Source organism: Oncorhynchus tshawytscha, linkage group LG04, assembly GCF_018296145.1.
Source record: "Oncorhynchus tshawytscha isolate Ot180627B linkage group LG04, Otsh_v2.0, whole genome shotgun sequence".
In the NCBI taxonomy this organism is placed as follows: Eukaryota; Metazoa; Chordata; class Actinopteri; order Salmoniformes; family Salmonidae; genus Oncorhynchus; species Oncorhynchus tshawytscha.
This window is the reverse complement of record NC_056432.1, coordinates 52,845,421-52,872,244: the sequence shown is the minus strand read 5'-3', so window position 1 is coordinate 52,872,244 and position 26,824 is coordinate 52,845,421. Positions and strand designations below refer to the sequence as shown.

Sequence of the window (26,824 nt, the reverse complement as noted above, 5' to 3'; positions counted from 1 at the left end):
AAACCCAGGCTACCTAAATATGGTTCCCAATCAGACAACGAGAATCACCTGACTCTGATTGAGAACCGCCTCAGGCAGCCAAGCCTATGCTAGACACACCCCTAATCAGCCACAATCCCAATGCCTACAAAAACCCCAATACGACAACACAATAAACCCATGTCACACCCTGGCCTGAACAAATAATTAAAGAAAACACAAAATACTAAGACCAAGGCGTGACAACAATGTGATTTTCAGGATTTTTTTTCTCATTTTGTCTGTCGTGGTTGAAGTGTACCTATGATGAAAAATACAGGCCTCTCTCATCTTTTTAAGTGGGAGAACTTGCACGATTGGTGGCTGACTAAATACTTTTTTGCCCCACTGTATACCCAAGCCTAGCCTATGGTTGACCTATTAGAATTCCTTGCAGTAAACCTGGGCCAATGGCCAAATAATAAGTATCCCGTTTCAGGCTTAATGTATAGACAACTCAGACCAATGAGAACATGCCACATGTAGCTATGAGTCCCAGACTAGAATTCCTCCCGTGTCCCTGACCCATTAATCTTCAGTTCCCCATTACAATGAAACAACTATTTCCATTGATCATTAATTCCCTCTTGACCTTAAGTCCTCTGAGTTGTGTATTTATCTGAAAATATTCTAACAGCTGTAACGTAACAAAATGTGGAAAAAGTCAAGTGGTCTGAGTACTTTCAGAATGCACTATAGATGCAGTAAGTCATGTCAGAAGCTAGCAGATTCATTACTTACCAACAATGGCTGCCAATTCCAATAAAACTACATCACATTTTGAAGTTCACTTACCTTGCTTTGTCTAACAACACTATTATGAATCTAGCAAATGAGTTTTGTGAGTCAGAGTGCAGTATTTACACTGAACACAAATATAAAGGCAACATGAAACAATTTGAGTTACAGTTCATATAAGGTAGTCATTTGAAATTGGTAGTCATTTGGTAGTCATTTGAAATAAATCCATTATGCTCTAATCTATAGATTTCACATGACTTCAAATACATATATGCATCTGTTTGTCACAGATATATATTTAAAAAAAAGGTATGGGCATGGATCAGAAAACCAGTCAGTATATGTTGTGACCACCATTTGCCTCATTTGCTTGATGCAGCGCGACATTTCCTTTGCATAAAGTTGGTCAGGCTATTGATTGTGGTCTGTGGAATGCTGTCTCACTCCTCTTCAATGGCTGCGCGAAGATGCTGGATATTGGCGGGAACTGGAACACGTCCATCCAGAGCATCCTGAACATGCTCAATGGGTGACATGTCTGTTGAGTATGCAGGCCATGGAAGAACTGGGACATTTTCAGCTTCCAGGAATTGTGTACAGATCCTTGCGACATGGGGCTGTGCATTACCATGCGGAAACATGAGGTGATGGAGGTGGATGAATAGCAGGACAATGGGCCTCAGAATCACGTCACGGTATCTCTGTGCATTGACATTGCCATCAGTAAAATCATATTGTGTTTGCTGTCTGTAGTTTATGCCTGACCATACCATAACCCCACCTCCACCATGGGGCACTGTGTTTACAACGTTGACATCAGCAAACCGCTCATCCACATAACGGCATCTGCTGATACAGTTGAAACCGGGATTCATTCGTTGAAGAGCACACTTCTCCAGTGTACCAGTGGCCATCGAAGGTGAGTTAGGTCAAGACCCCTGGTGTGGATGACGAGCACGAAGATGGGCTTCCTTGAAACGGTTTCTGAGAGTTTGTGCAGAAATGGGCTCTCTTTCTCCGTAACGGACATGAGTAAGACCTTTAAACGTGTCAAACCTCGCAAGGCTTCTGGCCCAGACGGCATCCTCAGAGCATGCGCAGACCAGCTGGCTGGTGTGTTTATGGACATATTCAATCTCTCCTTAATCCCAGTCTGTTGTCCCCAACAGCTTCAAGATGGCAAACATTGTTCCTGTACCCAATAATGCAAAGGTAACTCAACTAAAGGACTATCACCCCGTAGCACTCACCTCTGTCATCATGAAGTGCTTTGAAGGATCATATCACCTTCATCTTACCTGTCACCATAGACCCACTTCAATTTGCTTACCGCCCCTACAGGTCCAAAGATGATGCAATCGCCATCCCACTGCCCTATCCCATCTGGACAAAAGGAATACCTATGCAAGAATGCTGTTCATTGACTATAGCTCAGCATTCAACACCATTTTACCTCCCAAGCTCATCATTAAGCTCGAGGCTCTGGGTCTGAACCCCGCCCTGTGCAATTGGTCCCTGGACTTCCTGACGGGCCACCCCCAGGTGGTGAAGGTAGGAAACAACACCTCCAATTTGCCGATCCTCAACACTGGGGCCCCACAAGCGTGCGTACTCAGCTCCCTCCTGTACTCCCTGTTCACCCATGACTGCATGGCCAAGCACGCCTCCAACTCAATCATCAAGTTTGCAGATGACACAACAGTAGTAGGCTTGATTACCAACAACGATGAGACAGCCTACAGGGAGGAGGTGAGGGCTCTGGGAGTGTGGTGTCAGGAAAATAACCTCCCACTCAACGTCAACAAAACAAAGGAGATGATTGTGGACTTCAGGAAACAGCAGAGGGAGCACCTCCCTATCCATATCAACAGGACAGCAGTAGAGACGGTGGAAAGTTTTAAGTTCATCACTGGCAAACTGAAACGGTCCACCTACACAGACAGTGTGGTGAAGAAGGTGCAACAGCGCCTCTTCAACCTCAGGAGGCTGAAGAAATGTGGCTTGTCACCTAAAACCCTCACAAACTTTTACAGATGCACAATTGAGAGCATCCTGTCAGGCTGTATCACTGCCTCGTACGACAACTGCACTGCCTACATACACAGACTTTAAATCAATTGCCACTTTAATAAATGGGACACTAGTCACTTTAATAATGTCACTTTAATAATGTTTACATTTCTTGCATTATTCATGTGTATATACTGTATTCTATACTATTGTACTGTTTCTTAGTCTATGACGCTCTGACATCCATATATTTATTCTTAATTCCATTCCTTACTTAGATTTGTATGTATTGGGTATATATGTTGTGAAATTGTTAGATATTACTTGTTTGATATTGCTGCACTGTCGGAACTAGAAGCACAAGCATTTCACTACATCCGCAATAACATCTGCTAAACACGTGTAAGTGACAAATACAATTTGATTTGAAATTCTTCCGTTATGCAAACACAGTTTCATCAGCTGTCCTGGTAGCTGGTCTCAGACAATCCCATAGGTGAAGAAGCCGTATGTGGAGGTCCTGGGCTGGTGTAGCAGTGTGATGTTGTTCCCTTAGATTATGCACCAAGTTGCACACAAGGACCAATTCAAATAGGCCAGGTCAAGAGGGGATGTTAATAATTTTATAATAATTCAGTGTGTTTTTAAAAATTTAATTACAGCTGCATAGCTAATGTTATTCTTTGCTGTGGCAAATAAAAATAATTCAACTAGCAGACCTCCAGTTGTGTCAGCGTCCTAATTAAAAGTACACAACATAGAACGAACCACGCTACACTGGCGTGGTTACCCATGGTCTGCGGTTGTGAGGCCTGCTGGGGGTACTGCCAAATTCTCTAAGATGACATTGGAGGCGGCTTAAGGTATAGAACTGAACATTAAATTATCTGGCAACAGCTCTGGTGGATATTCCTGCAGTCAGCATGCCAATTGCACACACCCTAAAACCTTGAGACATCTGTGGCATTGTGTTGTGTGACAGAACTGCACATTTGAGTGTCCCCAGCACAAGGGGCACCTGTGTAATGATCATGCTGTTTAATCAACTTCTTGATATGCCACACCTGTCAGGCGGATTAATTATCTTGGCAAAGGAGAAATTCTCACTAACAGGGATGTAAACAAATCTGTGCACAACATGTTAGAGAAATAAGCTTTGTGTGTGTATGGAAGAATTCAAGGATATTTTATTTCAGCTCATGAAACATGGGACCAACACCTTACATGTTTTTGTTCAGTATAGTATGTGCCTTCATTGCCTTGTATCATATTCTTATTAAGGAATTAGCTCAAAGTATTTTAAAGGAGCAAACAGGAATAAAAAGAAGTTGAGAAGAATTGGACAAGCTGGCTTCTGTTTACAGTTCTAAATCAAATCAAAATAAATGTATTTATATAGCCCTTCTTACATCAGCTGATATATCAAAGTGCTGTACAGAAACCCACCCTAAAACCCCAAACAGCAAGCAATGCAGGTGTAGAAGCACGTAGAAGAAGTTCTACAGTGGACATTGAAGATAAGCATCCTATTGCGGTTCAGAACAATAGCCGTGTCCCACCCTTCATTAACTCTCCAGTCACATATTAAATCTCAAACAGTAATCGTCTTCTATTGTTTGGCTTTGAGGTTTTCTGTTTAATTCTGCCTGGTCAACCAACAGTAATTATATCCAGCCAGTCTATCAGTGTTGTGGTGTTTTGAATATTTTTTTTTATCCTTAGATTTGAGAATTGAATCCAGATGCCTCTTAGTTTATGCAGATTGATTTTAGTGGTAACTGGACCATGAGTGATCATGGCAGCAAAAAAGAGAGCACACAAAATCAGAGCACACAAAATGGACCTCCTAAAATGTCCCTGCTCCTCCTAATACCAATCTATGAACAAATAGCGTGTTTCCCAACCCCCCTAATTACTGGGGTTGGGCCTGGGCCTTGGGGGCTGCTGATATGTAGAGAGCACCACTGGGAGCACTGAAAGGCTGTATCACTACATCCAGGCTGTATCACATTCGGCCGTGATTGGGAGCCCCATAGGGCGGTGCACAATTGTCCCAGCGTCGTCCGGGTTTGGCCGATGTAGCCCGTCATTGTAAATAAGAATTTGTTCTTAACTGGCTTGCCTAGTTAAATAAAAGTAAAAATAAATACAAAATAAATATGCAATTCTTCTGAAAATGGGTGTGGCTTCACAATGTTTTCCAATTTGACAAAATGGTGTAAAATATAGAGTCGAAGTCCAACGAGAGCGTAGACAAATGTTAAGAAAATGTTGAGCAATGTAATAAAGTAATGGCTGACAATTTGTTAGCTACGCTATCCTTACGAACCGCATAGCATTACAGCAGTATGTACCGGTATTAGTTGGTTACTAATACATCAAACTTGCCAGGCAGTATATTAACGATCTGCTATCTAACTACCCAATGTTTATTGACTTGATTATTCACATAATTCTTAAGGTCAAAATCCTACCCAATAATCTCATCTCCCTAAATACATAATTAAGTACTACATCCCCTGAAGATTCCCCCAAGAGTTCACTTAATCCTGGCTCTTCAACCCCATTACTCCTCAAATCTACTGACAATCGCTCCCTTTCTCTAACATATTTTTGGCACTGAAATAGAACATGTTCCACTGTATCCAAAGATCACACCTCCCAGCCAGACGGATGTTTCCCCACCACTTTCAAAATACTATTTAGCCTTGTGTTTCAAACTGTGTTCGAATACTCATATTAACATACTGCATACTACATAATGACTATGTACTATATACTCGTTCATTGTAGTATACTGTACACGATCCACTCTCACAATCATTCCAGTTGAGAGTTCTAGAGTTTTGCTTGTATACCGGAAGTTGATGCTGGTGCCATGCAACGTTTTGCTAGCATAACAAATTACTAGCTAGACTTTTTACGATTTCGGGTGTGTTCATAAATTCAATCTGGAGTGCCAGAGTGCGCTCTGGGCGTTCGTAAATCCAGAGCGTTGTCAGTCAGATTGTTGATTCATAGGTTCATAAATTCAGAGCGTTTCGCTCTCGGAGCATTCGGAGCGTACACTGGACGCTCTGGCAAGCGTTCAACTGTAGTCAAGCACTCAAGCTAACTGGCTAACGTTGGCTAGTTACTTCCAAACACAAATGAGAGAACACTCCCACTCTTGACTATTTTACTCGACCTAGTAGCGCTGGTTAGGCTGTTTTCATGTTATCCATAACGTTGGTGACTAACTGGCAACAATTTAATAAAGGTATTTTTTTGCCACCGGGTATATTGTAAATTCATCAGTTACTCTGTTTGAGAGTGCTCTAAAATCGGAGTAGATAGACAGAATTAACAATATCAATTGAAACGCACAATGACCTTCACTGTCTCTTGGCCACACTCCAGTCCAGTTGGCGGAGGTAATGCACCTTAGATGGTTGCCAACCGCCATATAAAATCACTGAGGAAGAAGAAGAAGAAGGAAGTTGAGGCCGAAGGGAGTTCGCGCAAAATTAAACGATTTTCGTTGTCCTCTCGTCACATTTCTGGCTGTACAATGGATTGGAAGGGAGATAACGGCGTAAGTTTAACTTTACAGTGATTCTTGATTGAAGAGGAAGGGAATACTTGCTTTCTATTTAGAGCGGTGCAAAAATAGCCATCATATCTAGCTAGGTAGCTAGTTAGCCTAAGGTTGGACGCTTCATGAATTGGCAGCAAGTTTGGGGAAATGCCATTGAGAAGAGGTAGCAGTCAAGCATGTCAAGGCAGATGGATAGCTAATAACTAAACTAGCACTGATCAGTCGGTATGTAATGTTAGATTACCAACAACATTTCAGACAACTCATCGTCTATGCAGCTGACGTTATTCAGTATAGCTACTGTAGCCAGGTTGATTAGGTAGCTGTATGTGTGTATCGTAGAACTGGGGAAACTGTATTAGGTAGTTAACTTTCTAACAAAGCTGCAGTAACTAGCTTAACTACGTCTATCACCTGGTGGCTGTTTCCCCAGATATGGGATCAAGTCACGGATGGGTATAATTTGTGAAACGTTCAAACGGGAATCTTTTCTAAAAACGTAGGAAAGTACAAGGTTGCCAACAAACAACGCATATAGTACAGAGTAGCATGATCAATTCACCTAGTTAACTAGCTGCCGAATAGGCATCAACTCACCACGTAGCTGGTAAAAACCTCTTAAGGATCCTTCCATTAAACAAATAAAATAAAATAAATCACCTAAAATGACATACCCAAATCTAACTGCCTGTATCTCAGGCCATGAAGCAATGATATGCATTTTCTTGGTACCATTTGAAAGGAAACACTTTAAAGTTTGTGGAAATGTTGGAGAATATAACACAATAGATCTGGTGAAGGATCATCCAAAGAAAAAAGAACTGTTGTATTTTTTTGTACCATCTTTGAAATGCAAGGAAAGGCCATAATGTATTATTCCAGGCTGGGTGCCGTTTCGGTTTTGACCACTAGATGGCAGCAGTGCATGTACACTTTTTTTAAAAGGCTGATCCAATGAACCATTACATTTGTTGCATTTATTTATATATATCAAGACTGCCCAAATGTGCCTAATTTGTTTATTAATAACTTCATGTTCAAAATTGTGCACTCTCCTTAAACAATAGCATGGTATTCTTTCACTGTAATAGCTACTGTAAATTGGACAGTGCAGTTAGATTAACAATAATTTAAGCTTTCTGCCTATATCAGATATGTCTATGTCCTGGGAAATGTTCTTGTTACTTACAACCTCATGCTAATCGCATTAGCCTACGTTAGCTTAACCGTCCTGTGGACATGACACTGATCCCAAAGAAGTTCATGTTTGTCCATAGGCTACCAGAGTGAGGACAGACATTTTTCGGAGTAAACATGGTGAGTGAAAAACGTAATTAAATAGCCCACTCCCTACCTGGTATTTTATTATGCTGCTATACAACCTTTTATACATTGTTTGTTGGCAACCATTGTTTGTTGGCAACAAATTCCTGTTGGAACGCAACACAAATTATACCCAGCCATTGTAATTATTTTTCCAGTCACTAGGTCCGTCTCTCAAGTCGAGTCCCAGGAAGAATGGGTCGAGTTAAGGCCAAGTCGTGCATTAAAAAAATCTATTCATGCAATGACTTGTTCAACTTCAAGTCTGTGTCATTATTGAAGCTACCACAAAGCCCTTTTCATTATTTTGTCTACAACATATTATGATTATGTAAGAATTATTTTTTACAAGAAATTCCAAATGCAAGTTTAATAAGTAAATGATTACAAAAATAAATTGCCTACCAAAATATCATGTTCCTGCCAGCCTAGTGTGTCGCACTCTGTAGGCTATAGCCTTGAAATAATTTAAAATATAGCCTTAGTAATTCTTAGGCTACCTATCTGGTTCCTGACCTATTTAGTGTTTATATGCTGTATAATATGACATGTTATATTTAAAATGATGAGTGCTTCTTAGTCACCTTTTTTAAATTGATTTTTTTATACTTTTTTATTGTAGGAACACAAAGAAAGTACAAATAAAGTAAAATAAAAGAACAACAAATAAAGATCTGTCAGTTACAGTGCACTTCATACCTTCATCATCATATCATCATGTTAGTTACATTGACATCTTTGAAATAGACCTTTTCCAAGTACAAAACCCATTTTTCCCAGTATTCTTGACCTCTCTCCTGCTGAGTTCTTAAAGCAAAGGTCATATGCTCCATGTGGTGTATTTCTTCTACAATGTCTATCCATTGTCACTGTGGGAGGGTCTTTTTGTAGCCATTTCCTAGTGATAGCCTTTTTACTGGCTGCCAGGACCCGTAGTCACCTTTTTAAAGAAAAGTATACTACAGTACACAGTAGAGCACATGAGTTGAGTAAATTAATGTACTATACTCTACTACTGAACTATAGTGTGCTTTACTGTACTGCGCTAAACTGTGCTGTACTTTGATGTCCAAACGTGTGAAAAATAAACATCTATAATTGGTTCAGATTTGGCTGGACCAACCTATTTGGTCTTGTTTGGGGGAAAAGCTCATTAACCTAATTGCCAGTGTGTAGAATAATACCCACATATGCAAAGGAGGATATTGCATATTTATACCTTTTGTATACCTATTTAGGATGCATTACCATGAAGAGAATGACATTCATATCCATAATTATGCATTTCTGTGGAGTACAGATCAGGGACCCATGATTAAATTCTGTTATCGCAATTCTGTTACTGGGTGTAAATCCACTTCACTTACTGTAGTTAACCAAAATAATAGATTAGTCATAGCTGGTGCCCCATTTCATTCTGCAAACATTGTTGAATCTTAATTCGGGGATTTAACTGAATGTTTGGAAAACTTAGACAGATTTTCTTTTTTTAAACTGAGGGAGATTTTACCGAAATTCTGTTAGCACATTTTGCAGCTGCACAGTTCTTGCAGTAAATGTTTTTTTTGTAAAATCTTCAGTGTAAGTTGTTCAAAGTAGTCCTTGTACATGGAGTTTTAATGGTTTGTTAAACTTTGAAATCAATGTTTTTTTGTTTGGCATACATTTGAGTCTCAGTGCAATTCCATTACCATAGAATTGCCTAAATGCCATAAATTGTCTGTCTTTTTCTTAAACAATGGGGAGGAACCAGAAAGATCAGGCTACTGGAATTCTTTGCAGTTTGGTTGTTTTCATGATTTTGTCTTTTTTTATCACCTGCCCAATGGGTCAACCTCCGAGCACGCTCAACTTGCATGACTGCTCCGTTCAAATGCCCCAGGCAGTAGGCCAACCCTTAATGTCAATCACTGCGTACCATCTATTTGCAAGTTAGGCAAACTTACCAAAATCGAGAATTTCCATCTACAGTTGATAATGTACCCATTCTCTCTTTTTGTGTATTTGACAGGTTCACAACCATGACAGTTGCCAAGGCCACGGGGGTCACTCGCATGGGCCTGCGGTGCATGGATTCGGGGGTCACGGCGGTGGTTTGGCGCACGGGTTCATGCCTGCTTTCCATGGCCAATTTGGCCCACGAGCTGACCAGATGATAGACCCCACTCAGCAGCCCAAGAAACGGTCGCATATGGATGACAGCAGCAGCTGGGACATTGTCAAAGCAACACAGTAAGATTCACCACTGTTGTGTCTCATATTAAACCTTATAAATGCCCACTCAATGCAATTGTTCTGATCCCAGCCCCATAGCTCAGGTCAAAAGTAGTGCACTATATGGGTAATATATTGTCATTTGAAATCATCCCTTGAGATCCACAAAGCAGTAGTGATCAGAGCAGTAAGAATTGCCAAATGGCAATACTGAGGACTGAATAGCTTTCAGGGATTGCAAACTTGTCACTCTTTGGCGATATTCATCTACGTGAATCGTGTAGATCTGTAAAAAAAAAAAAAAAAAAAAACATTGCGGGTGACTCTCGCAAACAGATCCTCTCCCTGTGTGATCACTACCTTCTCTGGAGACTGTCCGCATGCACTCCACGCAACAAACTTGTTTCCTTACTGGGAATTTTGGAGTGCAATCTGTATTTAAAATTGTGCTGTAATTATAGTTGATAGATGCAAATTATAGTTGCTTGTATGTTTTCTATAGCCCAAATGATTACACACGGAAGTTATTAACTAAAGCCAGCTGACTTTAGCTAGCTATTGTTTGAGACACATGCTCTTGAATACAGGGTCGGTGTCATTTCAATCATTAGCGGTTTCCATTAACTTGTGCAGTGCTCAAACACTATTTTGCAAAACCTAGTGTTGAATAAAAATGTAGTGTTTGAAGTGTTTCCATTACTCATTTAGACAAATTACACGTTAATAGTCGACAGCCTGTATGCCCTCCCATCAACATTGCCTTCAGAAAGTATTCATACCCCTGGACTTTTTCCACATGTTTTTGGGTTACATCCTGAATCTAAAATTTGATTGCATTGAGATTTTTTTTGTAACTGGCCTACACACAATACCCTATCATTTCAAAGTGGAATTATGTTTTTAGAATAAAAAGGAACATCTGAAATGTCTTGTTTCAATAAGTATTCAACCTTAAGCACAGGAGTAAATATGTGCTTATTAACAAATAAAATGAAATGTTATTAGTCACATGCGCCGAAAACAACCAGTGTAGATCTTACTGTGAAATGCTTACTTACAAGCTGATGTCTTGAGAGTTCGCTTCAATATAACTACATAATTTTCCTACCTCATGATGCCATCTATTTTGTGAAGTACACTAGTCCCTCCTGCAGCAAAGCACCCCCACCACATGAAGCTGCAACGCCTGAGCTTCAAAGTTGGGATGGTGTTCTTTGGCTTGCAAGCCTCCCCCTTTTTCCTCCAAACAACGATGGTGGTTATGGCCAAACAGTTCTATTTTTGTTTCATCAGACCAGAGGACATTTCTCCAAAAAGTACAGTCTTTGTCCCCATGTGCAGTTGCAAACCGTAGTCTGGCTTTTTATGGCGGTTTTGGAGCGGTGGTGTCTGTCTTGTTGAGCGGCCTTTCAGGTTATGTTGATATAGGACTCGCTTTACTGTGGATATTTATACTTTTGTACCTATTTCTTCCAGCATCTTCACAAGGTCCTTTGCTGTTCTGTGATTTGATTTGCACTTTTTGCATCAAAGTACGTTCATCTCTAGGAGACAGAACGTGTCTCCTTCCTGAGTGGTATGATAGCTGCGTGGTCCCATGGTGTTTATACTTGAGTACTATTTTTTTGTACAGATGAACGTGGTACCTTCAGGCATTTGGAAATTGCTCCCAAGGATGAACGAGGTCTACACATTTTTCTGAGGTCTTAGCTGATTTCTTTTGATTTTCCCAGGAGGTCAAGTGGAGGCACTGAGTTTGAAGGTAGGCCTTGAAATACATCCACAGGTACACCACTAATTGACTAAAATGATGTCAGTTAGCCTATCAGAAGCTTCTAAAGCCTTCTATAATCTTCTGCAATTTTCCAAGCTGTTTAAAGGCACAGTCAACTTAGTGTATGTAAACTTCGTACCCACTGGAATTGTGACACAGTGAAATAATCTGTCTGTAAACAATTGTTGAAAAAATTATTTCTGTCATACACAAAGTAGATGTCCTAACCGACTTGCCAAAACTATAGTTTGATAACAAGACATTTTTGGAGTGGATTAAATGGACTACACCAGATTTGCCAGTTCTTGCCGTGAGATGTTACCCCACAAATCCACCAAGTCCAGGAACTTGCAGGTGCCATTTCTGAGGGGGAATGGCTGTAGCCCTCACCCTCGATCCAACAGGTCCCAGGCGTGCTCAATGGGATTGAGATCCGGGCTCTTCCCTGGCCATGGCAGAACACTTACATTCCTGTCTTGCAGGAAATCACGCACAGAACAAGCAGTATGGCTGGTGGCATTGTCATGCTGGAGGGTCATGTCAGGATGAGCCTGCAGGAAGGGTACCACATGAGGGAGAAGGATGTCTTCCCTGTAACGCACAGCGTTGAGATTGCCTGCAATGACGACAAGCTCAGTCCGATGATGCTGTGACACACCGCCCCAGGCCATGATGGACCCTCCACCCACAAAACGATCCCGCTCCAGAGTACAGGCCTCGGTGTAACGCTCATTCCTTTGTCAATAAACGTGACTCCGACCATCACCCGTGGTGAGACAAAACCCAGACTCGTCAGTGAAGAGCACTTTTTGCCAGTCCTGTCTGGGCCAGCGACGGTGGGTTTGTGCCGATAGGTGACGTTGTTTCTGGTGAGGACCTGCCTTACAACAGGCCTACAAGCCCCCAGTCCAGCCTCTCTCTGCTTATTGCGGACTGTCTGAGCACTGATGGAGGGATTGTGCGTTCCTGGTGTAAATCTTTGTTAGTAGTTGTTGCCGTCCTGTACCTGTCCCGCAGGTGTGATGTTCGGATGTACCGATCCTGTGTAGGTGTTATTACACGTGGTCTGCCACTGCGAGGACAATCAGCTGTCTGTCCTGTCTCCCTGTAACGCTGTCTTAGGCGTCTCACAGTACTGACATTGTAATTTCTGGCCCTGGCCACATCTGCAGTCCTCACGCCTCCTTGCAGCATGCCTAAGTCACATTCACGCAGATGAGCAGGGACCCTGGGCATCTTTCTTTTTGTGTTTTTCAGAGTCAGTAGAAAGGCCCCTTTAGTGTCCTAAGTTTTCATAACTGTGACCTCAATTGCCTACCGTCTGTAAGCTGTTTGTGTCTTAATGATTGTTCCAAAGGTGACTGTTCATTGTTTATGGTTCATTGAGCAAGCATGGGAAACAGTGTTTAGACTCTTTACAATGAAGATATGTGAAGTTATTTGGATTTTCATGAATGATCTTTGAAAGACAGGGTCCTGAAAAGGGGACGTTTCTTTTTTTGCTGAGTTTACATATGAGATGGGTGATGTAATATTTACAAACAATTAAAGTGACTACAATACTGTAGAATAGTATAGAGTAATGCAAGATACGAAGACATTTATTAAAGTGGCTAGTGTTTCATTTCCTAGTGATTCCTAATCTGTCTATAGGCAGCAGCCTCTGTTGTGCTGGAGATGGCTGTTTTAACATTCAGTCGTGTAGTAGAGAATACAATACAGTATATACATATGAAATGGGTGATGCAATATGTAAACACAATTTAAAAGTGACGGATACCGTAGAATAGTGTGGAGTGTGGTTTATACATATGAGACGGGTAATGCTAGATACTGAACATTGTTAAAGTGGCTAGTGATCCCTAATCTATGTCTATAGGCAGCTGCCTCTAATGTGCTCGTGATGGCTGTACGTAGATATTCCAGAGGCCCATTAACAGTGTCTAGTTTGAGAAACTGATGCCTCACAAGTCCTCAACTGGGAAGCTTCATTAAATATTACCCGCAACACACCAGTCTCAACGTCAACAGTGAAGAGGTGACTCTGGGATGCTGGCCTTCTAGGCAGAGTTCCTCTGTCCAGTATCTGTATCTGTGTTCTTTTGCCTATCTTAATCTTTGGTGAATGGCACGACAATAGGCCTCAGGATCTCGTCACAGTGATCTCAGGCCTCAGGATCTCGTTGTCTGTGTATTCAAATGACCATTAATTTTTAAAATGCAATTGCGTTTGTTGTCCGTAGAGTATGCCTGCCCATACCATAACCTGTGGTGGAAATTCTAACCAAGCGAGAGAGACTTTATTTCTTCAAACAATCATTTTTTAAATATCTTTTGAATTATTGCAATAATGAAGCTGGTCATAGACAACGTTTAAGTGTTTGCCGAGAGCCCAACGAGCAGAACTGAGCCACAGTATTTTATAGTTAAGAGACATCCTCCTGAATACGTGACAAACTGCAGATGTCTGAAATAGGTCAAAGGTTAGGATTAGTATGTGAGAAAGGAGTATCCCCCAGCCAGATGGCGTTTACTGTGAAGACTTTTCCAATTGTGTGGAAACCAGGGTTTGGCCCCTAAGACGAGGTTCCTCCCATCAGCCGTCCACACCAGAGACATTTCCTCCCTGCTAGGTCACAGTATACAAACACCAACTCATTCTATGGAATGCAGGCTGTAGGTTTTCTCTCCAAGCCATCATAAATCAATTGCCAGCACCAAGCCCCAGAGGCCCAACTCAGTCCCACAGACACAGATGAGAGAGTACTGAGTAACCTTATTCGATGCATAAACAGTATTAAACATAAATAAAACGCCACTTTCACCTTGGGGCACTCTGTTCACAACATTGACATCAGCAAACCGCTCGCCCACAAGACACGGTACACGTGGTTGCCGGGTTGTGAGGCCGGTTGGACGTACTACAAAATTCTCTAAAATGTCGTTGGCGGCGGCTTATGGTAGAGTAATTAACATTAAATGAAATTATCTGGCAACAGCTCTGGTGGACATTCCTGCAGTCAGCATGCCAGTTGCGCACTCCCTCATTGCGCACTCCCTCATAACTTTTGTGTGTGATAAAACTGAACATTTTAGAGTGGCCTTTTGTCCCCAGCACAAGGTGCACCTGTATAATAATCACATTGTTTAAGCAGCTTCTTGATATGCCACACTTGTCAGGTGAATGGATTATCTAGGCAAAGGAGAAATTCTCACGAACCGGGATTTGTGTGTTTTATGGAACATTTGGAACATTTCTGAGATATTTTATTTCAATGCCTGAAACATGGGACCAACACTTTACATGATGCATTTATCTTTATGTTCAGTATAGTTTTTATTGGGAAGGCAGATTGCTTTTGATTTAAAAAACGTATCACTTTTGCATGTGAAAATACCGAATACTAGTGTTTAACCTACATCACTTTTGTTTTAAGCCGACATTGCTGTTAGCCAGAATAGGGCACCTGGCTCATGGCAGGCTGCCCGCTACGCCTGCCCGGGCCGGCTTTAACAAATCCCCTCCTTGATACCAACAAATAATGGTGTTTCTCATATCAAAATTAATGACTGAGCACAGAATGCAACCTTATGCGTTCTACAAATAGAATATCAAACCGAGTTCAGAGTGATGTCGTTCAGAATGAGTTTTCCATAAATTATCACAGGTGACAGCTGTGAGCAGCCAGATTCATCCCTTAACCACACTGGCTACTCAGCTGCTTTAATCCGTCCGTTGTTTCTGCGCATCTCCATCAGTTTTTAAAATGTTATTTAGCTGTGATGATGAGTGAGCTGTGCAGAGAGTGATGGGTTTTCTTAGTTCTTAGCGGTTGCGCAAAGTGGATACTTTTTATTTTGCTTGTAAGACCAAACGGGCCAGTCTGACTTCGCTTTCACGCTGTCTCTTGAGTTCCACTGCCAAAGAGGAAACCGGAGCACCGTGACAGCCGTGCTTGAGCTTTTACATCACTTAAAACCGTGCGTTTCTAGCCCAAGCCACTCAAAAGTTAAGCTCTATATTACCGGAGCTACTGTACTTTCGTCCCTTTCTATGCGAGTTGGTGCACATTTGATATAATTTTATAAACCATGTTGCGGGGCCGTTTTAAACTACTAGCGAGCTGCGAATTTCTGGTTTGATAAACTACTTTCTTTAGTCATGTTACCTTGGCTATGCACACATTTGGATGGCACAGGGAAATTGATAGATAGCTTACTCAGTGATGTGCATATGCCTTATTAATATAATTCTAAGCTACATATCAGAATCAAATCTGTCAATATTTCTGGTGTTCCTTAAATTCTGTTTTGTGCCAACATTTTAGTCATTTATTAGATGCTTTTAACCAGAGCGACTTACAGGGGTGACTGCATACATTTTCATACTTTTATTTCCCCACACTGGTCCCACATGAGACCATGTGTTTGGTTTTGTTCCTGTGAAAATCCTGCATCCTTCCGGTCAACTTCTCTCTCAAACTCAACATTTCTGTTCTCCAACCAGACCATGTAAATGTCATTGTAGTCAAGCATGCTAATAACTAGCATAACTTTTCTGACCAAATGCAGAAAAGCCATGGCATTAATTCATGAACATGACTAAATACTTACCCCTAGTGTCAGTACATAGATATGACATGACAGAATCTTGTAGCTTACCACTAGTTGTAAAAATGGTAACCTCATTTAGTGTACCAGATTTTCCTTTTGATTCATGCTTATTCCAGTACACCTTCCACAATATTTTACCAGGGATAGATCGATGGATAGAAAGTTGTATTCTATGTGCGAGTGGATCGATTTTCAATATCTTGTCCCCTGTGTTTGGATTCTAGGTTTGGTATCCTGGACCGATGTAAGGAACTGGTGGAGGCTGGTTACGATGTGAGGCAGCCTGACAAGGAGAATGTCTCCCTCTTACACTGGGCAGCCATTAACAACCGCGCAGAGGTGGTCAAGTAAGGGCTCTACATCAAACACGTGTCTGATTTAGGAATGTAGTTTTACATTTAGATTTTGAATGTGGAGTTTTTTTCTTACAAACAACAAGCCAACGTCATTCCCAAAGAGGAACCCATGCTAAGCGGAAGATTCCTGTGCAAAGACATAGGTAGGTGTATTTTTAAGATGTCCGTTCAATGCTCTTTCGTAGGTATTATATATCCAAAGGGGCCGCCATAGACCAGCTAGGTGGTGACCTGAACTCCACACCCCTGCATTGGGCCATAAGGTAATTGCTTTGCTGGTAGGCAAGATCACCCCTCTCTCCCTCTCTATCCACCCTTACAGTTTCGGTCAAATATATTGGCACCCTTACATGATTTACTATTTCTTCTCAGATAAGTTTCATTGGAAAACTTGCATTGTTCACAAGTGTATTTGTTTGATCCACTTAAAAAAAAAATGTCCTGGGCTAAATTATTCAATTGAATTTGGTTGGAGGCAAGTTCTTATTTACTGTGTCATAGAGCCAAACAGGGAAATGGTTCCACTCATTTTTTCCATAAGGGATAAAAAAAAAAAAGAAGTGCTTAAAATAAGGGCTGTGTTTCGTGTACGCTTACCCTGGCGTGACGTTTTGATAACCAGGGAAATCTCTCTCGGACAAGGGGACTTTTATCATTATATTTACTCTGATTCAAAAATGCTAATTAGCATCAAAGTAGACCTCATGCAAGACTACAATTCCGTGCAAGCTCCTGCACGTCATCTCTAGCTGACACCTTTGCTAACAGGTATTGTCAATTTAAAACTTGCACAAGACAGTTCACAGAATTGTCCATTTTATTCGTTACTACATTTAGCTAACATTAGATTGTTAATCCAGAGATTCTTACTTTTGCCTCAATTCGGCAGTCTCGTCCAGATCATTGCATTTATAGTCCTTTATGGTAGCCACATTAGCAACAAATTAGGGGTTCATTTTTTTGGAAGGGGGGGGTAAAATAAAGGTAAAATATATTGATAAGTCACCTTATCCTAGAGGGATTTACATGGTTATCAAAACGTCACGCCAGGGTAAGCACCAAGCAATGCAGGTGTAGAAGCACGAGATCCGAGATATGAATTGTGTTATGGGGTACATATCAATATGGTTTGGTGATTTTATGTTTGGTTGTCTGTGGACAGGCAGGGCCACCTCTCCATGGTGATCCAGCTGCTGCGGTACGGAGCAGACCCATCTATGGCAGACGGGGAGGGCTACCGCAGCCTGCATCTGGCAATCCTCTTCCAACACATGCCCATAGCAGCCTACCTCATGGCCAAGGGACAGGTGAGACTCTTTCTCGCTTGCTCTCTTTTCCTCTCTCAGCCACACTCATTCTCACTTTTATTCTTGTGCTTTCTCATCCTTACTTTCTCTTTTATTCTCCGTTCAGTCTAACATGCCCTTTTTTTCTCCAATTAGTTTATTTTCTATTTTTTCTGTTGTAGGAAGTTGACCTTCCTGACTCAAATGGGCAGACACCCCTGATGTTGGCAGCACAGAAAATCATTGGGTACGTTTCCCTGCAACCCAATGATTATTTGTTTCTTTTCCATGTATTCTTACAATAACATATGTCCTCAATAACTGGCCTATTAGGCTGTTTTGGTAATGTACTACTTAAAAAGGTCATGGTTAGTGTTGGGGTGGGGATATCTGAAGTCAATAAACTAATAATTGAATGCAGGCCCGAGCCCACTAACTTCCTGATGAAATGCAATGCGTCGGTGAGTGCGGTGGACAAAGTGAACAGGAACTCTCCGCTGCACTGTGCCGTGCTGGCGGGAAACGTGGACGCTGCACACGTCCTGTTGGAGGCCGGGGCTAGCGTGGATGCCGAGAACGCCAACGTGAGAACCTGATCACACACTAATTAATCCTATCATACTGGAGGACACTGGCTGCCATATAGCGATGGGTTGTCTTCACACACAGTTACACACCTCTGGTTGGGGGGGGGGGTTATAAATTAGTAGACTAAATCGATACATGCATCATACTCAGGATGTTACTAACATATAAGGCTCTGAGATACATGTGTTGGCCTATTTTAAAAGTTGAACATGTGCATATTTATTTGCTATCGTAAATCCAATTTTATTGGTCATATACACATGGTTAGCAGATGTTAATGTGAGTGTAGAGAAATGCTTGTGCTTCTAGTTCCGACAGTGCAGTAATATCTAACAAGTAATCTAACATTCACAATGACTACCTTATACACACAAATGTAAAGGGATGAATAAGAATATGTACATATAAATATATGGATGAGCGATGGCCCTAGTGACTATAGTGTGTGAGGTTAACTAAGGATTGCGAGTGTGACGGTGTGACTGTGTTGCGTTTGTCTCCTCAGGGTCACACTCCCATAGACCTGGCCCACCAGGTGCACAGCCCCCTGCTTATCCACATGCTCAACCACATCAAGCAGGAGAGGATACGTTCCAGCTCCCGCTGCCTGCGCCTAGTTAACCGATACAGGGTATGGACACCACAAACACACTTTTCCTCTGCCTATGTTACTTCAACACACATGGTGTGTGGGGCACTACACTTTTGTATCCTCAACAAATGTCTGAGAGATGTTAACCCATATTTCCAGTATTGTGTGTGCGACAGCATACGGGAGAACAGTAATTAACCTCTTGCTTAAAATAGAGATCCCAACGCTGCAGTTTTCCTCGCATTGTGGTTGAAATTAATACTAATATTTCTCTTTTTAATGATAATTTACGTGATTATCTCTCTGTGTCCTGGTCTCTGTTTAGGTGTGTCTTCAGTTTATGTTCAGCGTTGCTGTGCTGGGCAGTTTGGGAGCGATCGCTGACTTGAGCTCAGAATCCTGGCTGCTAAAAGGGGTTCTGCTGGCCTGTGTGATGGCTGTGGTCAACCTGGCCCAACGGTGAGAACGCACATTGGTCTGCCCGTGGTCAATCCAGTAGACGAGACCACACACCATCACAGCGGTTAGGGTTGATCAGCTGTTATGAGTGTTCTTCAACTGCTAGTTAACTGAGATGCATTGAGAGATCCGCAGTGCACCCCATGTCGAGAGCTCTGCTGGTATTACTAGGGACCTCCTGCAAGATGGCGCTCACATGCTGACTAGTAGTAGCCTGCTTTTATTCATACTGTCCGTGCTTGGTTCTGTCAAATCTCCCTGGGCAGTCGTTTGCTGACACGACTGCTCATTAAGTAGAAAATGTACTCTCTAGGAGCAGTTATGGCACAACTCATTTTTAATTTTCACTCAAGACTTCTATTAGTTGAAACAATGTTATAACGTATACAATAAGTGTGTGTGTGCACTTGTAGGCAGTTGGCGAGCCAGGCCCTGCAGTCGCTGGTTCCTGCTACAGCTCTCATGGCGTCAGTCTTCTGGATGCTGGTCACCTGGTGCCTGTGGTTCCTGCCTGATATCCTTTAACACAGGGCCTCTACTGACACTCGCACTCCAACCCAGCACAGCACTCTACATTCTGTATTTGCCTGGGATGTAACACTGTACTAAATAAACACTCAAAAAGCTCCCCTGTCATTGACTGTCCTAGTCCATCTCGGTCTAGTTCAATCCAGCCCATTCTAGTCCAGCCTAACCAAACCCATCTCTTTACGGAGAGCCGGAGCTCCTTCCTCCTTGCATATTTTATCAGATGGCAGGTAGGCGGGGTACAGTGTTTACAGGGGAGACAGCATGAAAGTATAGGGTTCGGGTGGTATTTTCTACCCATGCTGCTATGGGCAATATGTGCTTGAGAGGCTGCAGCACTATCGCTGCGCTTTTGCGCCAAGTACATCTCGGTCCAGTGTCATGGTTTAAGTGTTAAAGTAGTTAATGCAATATACTGTGTTTCATACCCATAAAATTCAAATCTGGACCTGTCAGTTGTGTTTTCTTTGTTCTTCCCTTCTAATCAGGGACTTATTTAGTCCTGGGACACTAGGTGGGTGCAATTGAATTATCAGGTAGAACATGACTTCCAGGGTAGGTTGGAATACACCTACTGTATTTGGTGTGACGTTATGTCCTTAACCCGTCTCCCTACATTGTGCCACGGTACAGGTGTTGTTCACTTTCAACGCCACAGCTCTGCTCTACTACTACCTCCGCTCCTGTAGGACTGACCCCGGCATCGTCAAGGCAACCGAGGAAGAGAAAAAGATGGTAAGGAGCAGGACATCGGGAGAGGCGTTGTTCCATCACTATTGTTTAAAAAAAAGACTGCTAGAAAAACATTATGGACAGGTCACAACATTTACCCGGGTCAGGCTCGAGGGGTAGTTGGCATGTGACATAGCTGCCTATCTACTTCAATGACATGGATGTGATTTTGATCTTGTTGGTCTTCCGTGTCTCCAACAGAATGTGGTGTTACTGGCAGAGGCGGGCTGCTTAGACCCCAGGATCTTCTGCACTTCCTGTATGGTAAGCCACAAGGACCAAAGTAGGCCGGTCACATTCCAACACATTTACTCAAACCATAGATATTAGCGGGATACTGAAGACTTCCAATTAACAAATATGTTTTTGCTGAAGCTTTCACATGTTAGGAAATGTGGTGATATGAAGAACTGCTGATTGGTTGTTGTTTTTCGGTTATGCAGATGAAGAAGCCAATGAGGGCAAATCACTGCTTCTCCTGTGACGCCTGCGTGGCAAAACAGGATCATCACTCCATCTGGATCAATGGCTGCATAGGTAACTAAAACCACAGAGCTTATATATTTGTCTACCGTATATTATAGATATAGTTTTTAGGATAATCTACCCTAAGCCTCAATAGGCACTAATAGGTTTGTGTAGTGGAATACAATCATTGTAGTGGCAATCAACTAGTATTTGAACACTTGGAAATATAGTATTCTAAGATTAGCTGACTCAAATACACAGCCAGCATTAGCCACTTTGTCAGCACCAGAGTTATACGTTTTAATGACCAAGTTTCGGTCTTCTTTCCACCCATCCTTACTTCCTTCAGGTGCCAGGAATCACCACTTCTTTGTTCTCTTCCTGCTCTCTCTCTGCCTGATGGGAGCGTGGATGTTCTACGGATGTCTCATGTGTGAGTGACAGTCTCAATTAGTCACGTAGACAATAGTACTTTATTGCACTTTATTTGTGTACATTCTTAAGTAAATGCATTATCTTCTTGCCTGACATTCTCGTGTGTGTTGCCAGACTGGTCAAAGCACTGTCCGCTGCACTACCAGGAGGAGGGTGTGTGGGGTGTTATCTCTGCCCTGGTGGGCTGTTCTTCCTGGGTACTGGGCATCTTCTGTCTAGCTTTCTTCCATACCGCCTGGGCTTCCATACTACTGGTCATACAGCTCTACCAGGTAACTGTGTGTGTGTTTTTAGAGGTCGACCGATAGCGATTATTGGAGGACCAAAAAAATGCCGATACCGATTAATCTGCCAATTTTTATATATATTTATTTATTTGTAATAATAACAATTACAACAATACTGAATGAACACTTTTATTTTAACTTGATATAATACATAAATAAAATCTATTTAGTCTCAAATAAATAATGAAACGTGTTCAATTTGGTTGACATAATGTAAAAACACAGTGTTGGAGAAGAAAGTAAAAGTGCAATATGTGCCATGTAAAAAAAGCTAACGTTTAAGTTCCTTGCTCAGAACATGAATGTATGAAAGCTGGTGGGTCCTTTTAACATGAGTCTTCAATGTTCCCAGTTAATACGTTTTAGGTTGTAGTTATAGGAATTATAGGACTATTTCTCTCTATACTATTTGTATTTCATATACCTTTTGACTATTGGATGTTCTTATAGGCACTATAGTATTGCCAGCCTAATCTCGGGAGTTGATAGGCTTGAAGTCATGAACAGGGCTGTGCTTCAAGCATTGCTTAAAGCTGCTCGCAAACGCAGGAAACTTGCTGTTTGAATGAATGCTTACGAGCCTGCTGCTGCCTACCACTGCTTAGACTGCTCTATCAAATATCAAATCATAGACTTAATTATGATATAATATAATATAAACACAGAAATATGAGCCTTATGTCATTAATATGGTAAAAAATATGGGAACTATAATTTCGAAAACAAAACGTTTATTCTTTCAGTGAAATATGGAACCGTTCCGTATTTTATCGAACGGGTGGCATCCCTAATTCTAAATATTGCTGTTACATTGCACAACCTTCAATGTTATGTCATAATTATGTAAAATTCTGGCAAATTAATTACGGTGTTTGTTAGGAAGGAATGGTCTTCACACAGTTTGCAATGAGCCAGGCAGCCCAAACTGCTGCATATACCCTGACTCTGCTTGCACAGAGTCAGGGTATGTAATATTGCCTGCTAACATTAATTTATTTTCACTAAATATGCAGGTTTAAAAATATATACTTGTGTATTGATTTTAAGAAAGGCATTGATGTTTATGGTTAGGTACACTGGTGTAATGATTGTGCTTTTTTCACGAATGCGCTTTTGTTAAATCACCCGTTTGGCGAAGATGAAGTAGGCTGTGATTCGATGATAAATGAACAGGCACTGCATTGATTATATGCAACGCAGGACAAGCTAGTTAAACTAGTCATATCATCAACCATTTGTAGTTAACTAGTGATTATGTTAAGATTGTTTTTTTATAAGATAAGTTTAATGCTAGCTAGCACCTTACTGTGGCTCCTTGCCAAGGTAATCGGTCGACCTCTAGTGTGTGTGTGTATGTAGTAGCTAAATGATGCTACAATAAAACCTCCACTGCTACAACTGTAAGTATGTTGTATTTGAATAACGTCTTGAAACGCTGTTGTCTCAGAGCTGTTAAAGAACTACTGCATTACTATGTGCACTCTCGTTTTGCTCGAGCTGCCATTGTTTTTCCTGTGTATTTCTTTTGATTTACTCAGAATCAAACGCTGCGTGTATTATTCATGATTGATGTGTTGAAGCCGTCTTGCTGCTGCGCCTTCCCCAGGGCAGTCCCCCCTGCTGGGGCCCCACTCACACTGAGATGTCTCTCACTGCCTTAATGATGCCGGGCTGGGAGGAGCGCTGAACTGCTATTTGCTTTAGTCTTTTTTTAGAAAATATTTAAACGACTGCATTATTTATCGTTGTTTTGTCATAATTTTTTTACGACTTGTAAGCCGAAGTAACAATTTGGAGGCATAGTAACATTTCTATTTTAGTTAGACGTGTGTCTGTGTGTCTGTCTGAATAGATTGCGTTCTACGGCCTGACCACCGCAGAGAGGGCAAACCTGATGCTTCGCCAGAGGAAACTCCCACAATCCATCTCCCTCAGACAGAACCCTTACAAGTAAGTGGTCTTCATCAGGCTAACCTGCCGATTCTGTTTACTTGGTGACGAAAGCAATAAGCAGTGTTCCCTCACACTATTTAGGTTTGTAGCCCACTTTCACTTTCTCCATTCTTCTCTTTTCTCTCCCTCTCCCTCCATAGTTTGGGTGTGGTGCGTAACCTGGTGTCATTCTTCCAGCTGCGTTGCTGTGGGCTGTTCAAGCCCGCCATGGTCGACTGGACCCAGCAATACCCACCTGGCCGAGACCACATGATGTTCGGCCACCCCGACATCGTCTGACCCCACAGGGTCAGAGGGCAGCTAGGGCTGGGTCCACGGTCGTTCTGGACCAAACGGATTAAGCTTATTTATTTTTGAATCTTTTGTAAATTTTGGACAGCCTGTGAAGAAACACCACTATAAAGGGAAATAGCATGGAGGAAGTTGTACTGACTTTTACATTTTTTTTTGTGTTTGCTTTTTGTACAGACTACTGCTGCCTTATGCTGGTATATATTAATGAGGGGGAAAAAGAAACATTTGAAATATAATTTGTGTGAAGTCAAATTAGCCTTAATATGGCTTAAATTGTATATTAAGTTAGTCAGTGTTTTTATGAATATAAATATAGTTATATTTTGATCCATGTGTTTTTTATGAAGAATGATCTTTTAAATGTCTGTTTTACAGTGTTCGCAAGAGGCTGTGAGTGTTTTTAGATTGAAGGACCAACACCGTAGACAGTTTAAGCAAAGCATTGCTTTGTCAGTCACTGAACTCTTTTGATTGGAGCATGCAGTGCATACAGTTTCTCTAGAGCAGTTTTTCTAATACTGGTACTGTACCTCCTAAGTATGCTCATTTTCTATCCAGCATCTCTCGACAGTGGACACACAAACCATTGCTGTTTCCGATTCCCTCTCCCAGAGGTGTTTGTGCTCGTTCACTCCCCCTTGTGTGTTTAGAAGGAATGAACGGGTGGAAGAAATATGGTTGACAGTGTACTGTTACAGGCAGTGCTTTTACATCCATTAAGGGTGAACTAGTGCCCACTATTGGGAGAAGGCAAGGAATCAGAACTCAACCCATATCTCAACAATCCAATATCCAACCACCATCCTACGAACTATGCTCTTCTCTTTCAGCCTTAAAGCAACCGTCTGAGATTTCCAGTCATTTCGATTAATGACAAACTGTCTTATGTTATCGTAACCAAAACGAAAGACCCATTACTCCATTAGTTATGTTTTTATTATCATATTAGGACTTTATATGCTAATGTATAGCTTCAAGTCATGCTAAGAAATGTTCTCGTGGAATATCATTCCGACAGATAGAAATCAAGTGATATTTCCATGTGTAAATGTCATGGGATACATTTGATTCACTGTTTACATTTTTGTGTTGAAGTCACACTGATGGTATGCACGTCTTACAGGGTGTGGCTTTGATGAGACTGGACAGTTTTTTAAAATTATGTTTGACCTGAAATGTCATGTGATAATATTAGCATCCAAGCTATGTTGCTTTTTTTTCTGCATAACCACATGAAGTAATGTGCCATTGTAACCTGCTGCACTGGATATTGGAATAAAGCATAGCAAGTTGGTTTTTACTATGGTGTCAGAAAGCCTTTTGAGTTCGATACTGTATGTGAGCTTTGATTTCTGTCCCCATGACTGCTTATAGAGAGATTTGGTATCTTCATGTTCCAATCGATCTTGTGAAGACATGGTAAGTAAAACTTTAATTTACCTTTTTTATTTTTATTTATAATTGATATGTTGCAATTAATTGTCATATTTGGCTACGCCCCTACTAAGTCAGGCTCACAATTTGCTTATGTTATCCACACCACAGGAGACCGTTTTAATTAAACGAATTATGCATACCAAGACATCTTTAATTGAAGCCAAAGAAAGACGTCATTATTTTACTTCACACCATCTCATTGCAGGTAAACTTTTATTTTTTATCCATGTACACACACCCTCATCAGCCTCCTGCAGTTTATGTACTTTTAATTAGAAACAGCTTGCGCGTGGACACCCAGACATAAATTTGGATAGATTAACGCAAATGTGTTTGGTAATTAGCGTTGCCGTGTTTATTTAAATTACACAGGCATATTTATGAGCGCAGATGAAATCTATTAATAATGAATTAAAAAAACAGCTTGGAGGCATATTAGTGTAGCTGTCTTCACCAGGCAGCACATTAACACATAACAGAAATATGGCTTAATTATGTTTCCTTCTCTCTCTTGTTTTCATGTTAATTTGTTTTTAATGTGGAGAGAGATTATTAGCTAAACGGCTTGTTGGCTTTTGTTTGGCGCTTTATGTTTTTGCCTCGAAAGTTTCCGATTTCTTTTGAGGTGTGCTTATATTCTCTATTGTGTTGCACTTTCAATATATTTTGAAGAGCATCTGGTTATAATTGATTCATGCCATTTGAGGTCTACCCATCCTATACACCGTCCATAGGTGACCGTCTGTATTGTAACCAGGTGTGTTTGCTGGTCCAGGTTATTTGACGTACAGCTCGCTTTGATATGATGACTCTTAGATCAACAATGTCATTTTTATGCAAATGCAGCAGTGCTGTTTCTTCCATTGCCTTGAACACAAGAAAGGAATGTGCAGTTTATACAAGCTAGACATCGCTTCTCTCGGCATTGTTTGGTGTGTTGGTAAATGCTGTGACGCAAAATCCTATGGGTACAAATCCAGCTGAGACTCGACAATGGTAAGGCAAGGTTTTAAGAAATGTAGTACACACGCTAATGGTGAAAAAATAAACACATTTTTACTAAGTGCTCAAAATGCTCTATTTGAAGAATCTCTATTTAAATCTAGCACGCAAACCATTACAAGGAATTCATTCGCCA

The 26,824-nt window shown here is 41.3% G+C and overlaps 1 protein-coding gene across 1 annotated transcript; it reads left to right on the top strand.

Moving 5' to 3' along the window:
• Positions 1 to 6,102: 6,102 nt before the first annotated feature.
• On the top strand, positions 6,103 to 25,549 carry LOC112248976 (putative palmitoyltransferase ZDHHC13). Its single transcript, XM_042320871.1, has 17 exons — positions 6,103 to 6,343; positions 9,681 to 9,901; positions 16,496 to 16,618; positions 16,813 to 16,890; positions 17,790 to 17,934; positions 18,096 to 18,160; positions 18,335 to 18,497; positions 19,007 to 19,132; positions 19,419 to 19,552; positions 19,966 to 20,066; positions 20,697 to 20,815; positions 21,014 to 21,076; positions 21,256 to 21,349; positions 21,630 to 21,713; positions 21,830 to 21,987; positions 23,855 to 23,952; positions 24,096 to 25,549. The coding sequence occupies exons 1-17, from the start codon at positions 6,197 to 6,199 to the stop codon at positions 24,232 to 24,234; spliced, it is 2,058 nt and encodes a 685-aa protein (XP_042176805.1). The 5' UTR covers positions 6,103 to 6,196; the 3' UTR covers positions 24,235 to 25,549.
• Positions 25,550 to 26,824: the final 1,275 nt, after the last annotated feature.

What these genes read in the sequence shown, in the direction of transcription:
- LOC112248976 (XM_042320871.1), top strand. Translation starts at nt 6,197, where the DNA reads ATGGTTGCCAACCGCCATATAAAATCACTGAGGAAGAAGAAGAAGAAG. An exon ending in GACATTGTCAAAGCAACACA is followed by an intron (nt 9,902 to 16,495) that starts GTAAGATTCACC and finishes TTTGGATTCTAG; the next exon opens with GTTTGGTATCCTGGACCGAT. An exon ending in CCCCTGCATTGGGCCATAAG is followed by an intron (nt 16,891 to 17,789) that starts GTAATTGCTTTG and finishes GTCTGTGGACAG; the next exon opens with GCAGGGCCACCTCTCCATGG.